The sequence below is a fragment of the Protomyctophum bolini genome (assembly GCF_963924005.1).
Source record: "Protomyctophum bolini genome assembly, chromosome: 4".
Lineage (NCBI taxonomy): Eukaryota > Metazoa > Chordata > Actinopteri > Myctophiformes > Myctophidae > Protomyctophum > Protomyctophum bolini.
The window spans coordinates 13,453,570-13,460,823 of NC_137865.1; the positions used below are offsets into that span (position 1 = coordinate 13,453,570).

General features: G+C 45.3%; 1 protein-coding gene across 1 annotated transcript; it reads left to right on the forward strand.

Moving 5' to 3' along the window:
- Positions 1 to 5,775: 5,775 nt before the first annotated feature.
- LOC308314443 (forkhead box protein J1-A-like) lies at positions 5,776 to 6,981 on the forward strand (the record flags this gene model as incomplete). The annotated part of the gene is made up of 1 exon (XM_080762074.1): positions 5,776 to 6,981. One exon carries the CDS (start codon positions 5,776 to 5,778, stop codon positions 6,979 to 6,981), a length of 1,206 nt encoding a protein of 401 aa, XP_080618200.1.
- Positions 6,982 to 7,254: the final 273 nt, after the last annotated feature.

The following is a 7,254-nucleotide window of genomic DNA, read 5'->3' on the forward strand; positions in this document are numbered from 1 at the left end:
CCCTGCTGCAGGTCCAGAACCTGGGCTTCTTCTCTGGGTCATGTTCTGGGTTGATGTCTGGGCCGTGACCTCTTCTGGGAACCAGCTGGTGAACATCACAGACTACAGCCGGTGAGACCAGACTTGCTTCAGTTTTAAATGAACAAAAGCCTATTTGTGTGTGCAAAAGCCTTGTATGTCCAAACCTGTTACATTTCAGGAAATGGACAAATAAAACCTTTTTTAGGCTTTGTAATCCTAAAGGTGCACTGGTCAGATAATCCACATTTAATAACTATATACTTAAAATAAACAAGTAGGGTGGCACAGTCTTTAGTGCTGTCGCCTCACAGCTAGAAGGTCCTGGGTTCAATTCCCACTGGGGACGCTGTGGGCGCCGGGGGCGTGCTCTCCCCTCCGTGTCATCAGTGCCCATACCTAAGGCGGGGTTGGTGAAAGGGCCTTTCTGTGTGGAGTTTGCATGTTCTCCCCGTGTCCCCTAGGGTAGGTACCCTCACAAAAACATGAAGTAATCCTGGTCTCTAAACTACCTCCCCCTGGCCAGCATTTCTTTTGCACACAGTATTCCGTTTGAAATATTTACTGTATTGTGCCGAATATAAGACGACCCACATTTTGTGGAAAAAGAACATTGACTATGAAGTAGTCTAGTCCCGATTATAATACGACCCTATTTTGTAGGACATTTCCATTGAAAGAAACATATTCAAGCCAATAGGGTAACTTTAATTAGAGAATGGAAGCCAAAGAGGCTCTGTGGGGCTGAAACCATGCCTGAATTTGGAGTCGTGTATCATATGACTCAGTATGTCATAGACAACTGACTGGGCAAATCTTGTGGAAAATAATTCTGCATCTACAAGTCGGTGTAGTATTTGCAAAAGTTTTAGCGCCGAGTATGTCATAGTTGTGAAACTCTTTACATCAAACTGTAGAGTGACACTAAGTGTGTGCGTGTGTGCGTGTGTGTGTGTGTGTGTATGTGTGTATGTGTGTGTGTGTTAGGTTCAACCCCCTGACTCCCCTCAGGCGCCCTTCCCCCTGCAGGGCAGTCTGCCCTCCCAGGAGTCTGAGGGTTCGGGACGACAACCAGACGACTTCGTCATGGTGGACTTTGTAAGGATCTCGCCTTTTCTCTGCATGGATTCATTGTATCAATTGATGGTAAATTGATTGTGGTCTGCGTCGTTATTATATCCAATAACGAGTGGTAGAGGTGAAAAATTACATAACTCCAAACGGAGAGCCCCCAGGAGCTCAGAGCATGCGTGCTGGGTCATACATAGGCTTGTTCGCCTTTTTACAGAAGCCCCTTTGGGACTAAACACTGCATCGTATTTGTCATTATGAAAGACAGATGTATAGGGGGAAAATAAAAATGTTTAGATTAACTAGTGGATAATGAACCAGATGGCCAAAGAGATTTGATATAGAGGGTAAATAAGATGGGGGACAAGTACAGATCCCGGGGGGGACCCCGGGCAATGAAGCATGTATAGGGTTTAAGTGGTGAAACAACCAGAAAAGCTGGTAAACTGTAATTACACGAACAACGGACAGTCGCTGATGTTCATCCTTGGTTTATTCTGTCAGAAACCGGCCTTCTCCAAAGATGACCTGTTGCCCATGGACCTAGGCTCCTTCTACAGGGAGTTCCAGAACCCCCCACAGCTGGCCAGCTTGTCCCTGCACATCAGCTCTCAGGCCTCTATGGTATCGACATCCAATTATGATTTCTTACAGCAAAGGTGTTTCCCTGTTTAATTATTTCAAAAACTGTCAAATGATCAGAAATGGTTAAAAAAAAGAAATCCATTGAGAGTTCATCTGTTTTTAACATTGTTTTAAAATATTCATCACAAACAATACGATATTATTTTAACAATATGGACAAAATCAGGGGTTTGGGAGGCAGGGATTCATGAACATTGTGCTGTTGCACAGGGGTCTTCAGCAGGTGTTCCGGGACCCCTAGAGGGTCCTCAATTACTACATTATCTTTGGGTGATAGGAACTCTGAGACAAGCAGCCACTTAGCCACATATTAATATGAATCCAACACAACGCCACACATTGACAGTGCTCAGACAAGTCTATGAAGCCGTCAATGAAAAGGTTTAATCTGCAACACAATTTTATACAATATGTAGTGGGGGTCCCTCCCTGCTTCATCTCTCTGTCACCTAAGGGGTCCCTGGACGTAAACACAGTTGAAGACCCCTGCTGTAGCATATTCTCTGCAGCCAACATAAAGGAGACACCTTGGTTAACGAGCGGGGCAATGCATAGAAAGCACTGTTCTCTTCTGGCCATGGACATTGTATCAAAGTGTCCTTAGTGCCTTGCATTGGTTGCCTTTGCTATGTGGGGGAATCTCACATTGTAAAGCGTTTTGGATTAAGGCGCTATAGAAATGCAGACAAAGTATGCATGTACATTTTCTTCTCTCATCTTACCAAGGTGTTTGCTCTATTTTGTTTGCAGCTTAGCTGTTTTACTTTTACACACTGAGACGTTCTGTTTGTAATGCAGCTTTTAGTGGTGAGTCAGCACTGTTTTCTACAAGAAGCCCAGGTGCTAACTTGGCACAACGCTGTTGTTAATCTGTCTGAACACAGAAAGATCTTCAATTTGCACTTTTGTTTTTCTGCTGTTATTACTAGATGTCCTAATTCACAGCATGACTGATCTGTTCCATTTCAATAAATCTACTCTTAATTCACCTGACTTCTAGTTTCTTGTGTTTGGTTCTGTTTGCCCATTTGCAATTACTACTTAGTTAGGGCAGATTCACACAGAGTCTGATTGAATCGAACTTTTCCCGAAAACGATTGCCTGGTCCCCGCTGGCCATGATTCACATTGGCCTTTTAGTACAGATGGCTTTCACATTGCAGGTCCGTATCTGAGTACACTTAAATCGGTCCATCTGCCAAGTGGTCTCGAGTGTTCGCACACAGCCACAGCGAAGGAGGTGGTGGTGTGGTGTGGGTCCTCTCCTGTTGGACTGCACGACGTGCGCGTGACTGTAGGAGGGGACTGATCCTCTGCTGCCATACAGTCTCTGCAGCATGGCTCATGTGTTGGGGAGGAGGGAGACAGGTGCAGGTCCTCTCCTGTTGTACAGTAGACCTACTAGTTTCCCACTGTTCATCCCTCTGGCTCCATCCTTAACTCCTACTGACTTCACCACCACAGAGAGTGAGTGAGTGTTAAACAAGTCCACACCACAACAATATTGAACAATATACTGGAGTTAGAGAAAGATATACACAAGGATGTAAATCACTGTCTCTGCCTAAGTAGTAGGCAACTGCCACTGAATCAGCTTACTTTGTGTCCTGCAGCAACGGTAAACTGTTTAACATTATGTTGTAAAATGCATTCACTTAATCAAATGACAAACTGACATCAACACATATATGACTTAATAGCATTATGTTAATGCCAACAGACTAACAGTAGAAACATGCCAATTGCCAAACAACAGTAGAAAAATAATCTGTTAACTAGCGTTGACCTAATTTGCACCATTAGGCCTACTAAATCAACAGACATGAACAATATTAACATTAATTTCCATTGACTATAGGTCACACATTCCTACTTCCTAGTATTTGGTGCCATTTGTGTCCCCAGGTCATAATACAGAATAGGCTATCTTGTGTAAAATAAGCAAAAACACTCATTCCAAAAAGCTTATCTTATAATATTAAATGTTTTCCACCATAGAAAAAAAGCATTTGTAGGCCTACCTCAGAGTGAAATTAATATAAAATAATCCCTTTGATTTGAGTATGCTAAAATAGCATGTCCCCTGCATGTTTATTTGATGATGCGGCTGTTACGAAGGCTCTCCATGTTGGGACCACCCTCGAGACTACATTACAATACCCATGGGCAGGGACCGATCGTCGAGACTACATTATTACGGGCATACCAACATCATCTGAATATCCTGGGCATATCATAATTCTGAAAATATGGTTGATAATATATTAAGATCTTATCTTATTTATCTTATTACTCTGTGTTCACAATGTGATACCATATTCTTCATTACATGAGGAGTAATGGCCATCTTTAGCATAACATACATTACATTTGTGCTGTTACATTGTCAGTGGATATTTACATGGACATTTTTGAATAATGCATGATTAAGCTGGACAAATATGTTTTTTCTGTCAGATAGCTGAACATGTCCTCTTTTCAGAAAATTTAAAGAATCCTGTAAAAATATACTTTCTTTTGAGAAAGTTGGCAGGTGGATCATCAGCTACCGGCCTCGAATTGTGATTGGCTGAGACAACATTTCGAACGGGGCCGCGATTTTGTCTAGCGGAACGGACCAATAGGAACGGCGCCTGGCTAGCAGCGGGCCAATAGGAAGGCAGCTAGCAGGCTAGCAGCGGACCAATAGGGAACGGTCCGGCGACTCGAGCAGGTGTTTAAACTAACGCTTGTTGCTGCCTTCAGTGCGCTTCAGACTCTTGTTGGAATCAGTCGTGCATTTTCAGAGCTCCTCCAGAGAAACCGTTTACGATTTACTGCCTGCTTTCATTGTAGTTTGTCATCCACTGTTTTTATTCTTTCACAACTTATTGTTTCAACTTGTCATTTCTGCTAATTTGTACATTTACTAAACAGTGTTTTATAGTAATATCTTTTTTTTTTAACAGTGTTTTTTAGTAACATCTTTTTGTGAATTCCATCGTCTCGACTCTCCAGGATAACCAACAGAGGTAAGTGTTGTTTTATTTTTCAAAACGCTCTTAACGGATTTGTTTGTAGAATTAATGTACACCTTGGTCTTTTCTGTCTACAGCAGTTGTGGATAATTTTAAATTTCAATCGTTGTGTAGCTAGCTACTATAGTATATAGCTAGTTGTTTTCATGTGACTGAAAGCCTTAACTTGTCGTTATCGTTGAAATCCCATAACCATAAGTTATCCTGTGTCCTGTCGCTCGTCAAAAAGACCAAGATAAGCTTTGTAGAACAGTTTTTACTTTGATTTTGGGGTGAGTTTTGTTTATTTTAAAACACGTTAACGGGCGGTCATCGCATTCTGTATCCAACGTTAACCACTGCCAGGAGGGTGCAGACGGTAGTTAAGCTTTAAATAGAACGTTTGCCGCATATTGTCGTACGAAATCAAGCTAACAAACTGTCACTTGTTAGTTTGTAGATATCTTCTTTTATGCCAAGCGGCACGGTGGTACTGGGGCCGGAGGTTTAAGGGGGCTGTGAGTCAAGTGCACCGGCCGGCGGCCGCCATATTGCATCACGTTATGATGTGATTAGTGACCGAAAATAATATGCGACCATAGTGTGGACTTCATATATATTAACGTTGATGTTGTAAACTTAATGTTGTTTACTAGGTTTATTAACAGAGTAAAACCTGGTCGTGTTGTTTAGTCCACCACATTTACACAATACAGCTTTCAGTGGTGGAAGAAGTAGCTACTTCATATTTTGGTTATTAAAAATAGTTGTGAGCTTGTAGTTCTGCTATTTTTGAAAGTAGTGTACTTTTACTTTGGTAATATAATTATATATTTTTTGCTTGTACTTTTACTCAAGTAACATTTGGAATACAGGCGTTTTACTTGTAAAGTATTAGTATTATATACTAGTATTAGTACTATTTAAAAAAATAGTAGTTTCTTTCTTTCTTTCTTTCCACAGGTAAAGGAATAAGGAGGACCTAGCAGACACCAGTAGGCCAACACACACACACACACACACACTTGGTGTTTCAGAGGACAGCCATGCTACCTCTGCAGTGTGCCACTGCCACCCTGTGGCACCTGTCCGAGGTGGACGACAGTCTGACGAGCCTGCAGTGGCTCCAGGACTTTGTTGTCGGTGCCAACAGCGGAGGCCCCCAGCCAGGCGGAGGTCCTGGCCGGGAACCTCTGCTGTCCGGCCACCGTCACCAACCACCACCTCCCCTCTCCGTCCCGGTGGCTTTGTCCCCTCTGGCCGGGGACATGGCGTCCGTGGGCATTCCCCCGACCCCGGTCCTGCCCACACCAGTCGTGGTGATGCACGGCCACTGCCCCGGTGTGGTGGATGCCGGTGAGAAGCCGACCCAGACCTGTTCCACGCTGCTCTTCATGGCCATACAGTGCAGCGAGAGTGGAAAGCTCACACTGTCCGCTATTTACGAGTGGTTCAGAGTGAATTTCTCCTACTACCGCTGCACCGCTAGCACAACCTGGAATGCCACCATCCGGCACACTCTGTCCACGAACAAGGGCTTCATCAAGCTCCCGAAGGAGAAAGGCGAGTCGGGAAAGGGGCGCTTCTGGACGGTTGACCCGCAGCATGTCCAGATCGACCTCCAGTCCGGCTCGCAGCAGCTCCCCGGGCACTCTGATGAAGTCACTTGTGCGGAACGGAATCTGCCGAGCCAGGCGGTCAGTGGGCGCAAGAGGAAGCGGTCACAAGCCTCTCCAACTAGCCTGGCCAAGGTCACTCGTCGCTCGACTCTCTCTAGCTCCCAGCTGCTTCGTGGAGACGAACAGAAAGAGCTGGAGTCGGTCAAGGAGCACTTTGACTTGGGCGCCCTCGTGAAGTGGGCCTCGAAGGAGCCCAGTGCAGACAGCGGGGAGCCACTGTCTGGACTGAGCCCCACACACCCTCCTGTCCAGTACCAGCTTATGGAGCTCTGCAATGTGGATAGCTCTGCTGTGCCTGTGCCTCCTTCCCCTCCTAGCTGTGACTTGGATTGGCTCCCACAGAGTCAGTGCACCATCCCCACACTGGATGACCTGGTGCCTGACTTTGACTGGGTCGCCACCCTCGATTCAGTCTTGAGCGTGGATTGGAGCCAGGACAGCGGGGAGCCACTTAGCTCCGTCCCCCCAGAGGAGGTTGCGATGGTGAACTTCAACCCGATGTTCTGCCTCAATTCTCTCTTCCCCGGGGAGCTGATTCTAGACAGTGGGGAGCTGCTGAGTCCCATATTCTAAGAGGAGTACCCTGGCTGGCTAGTTGAGTTGAGGCTTGCTGGAGTTTTCCTCATTGATGTCCTGCGGCCTGCGGGCATGTAGGGTCTGAGGTCAGCGTGTCATGATAGGATTGGGTTGGCGTCCGCCAGGGCTTGTCCACACACCGGTGGGCCTGCGCACCTCGCCTCTGGGGCCCCTGCTAAATTTAAGTTAGTTTAAGTTAGCTTAACCCATTTTGGGCGGGAACCCCTTTTGGTGTTTTAAAGCATTATGTTATACTTTAGCTATTGAAAA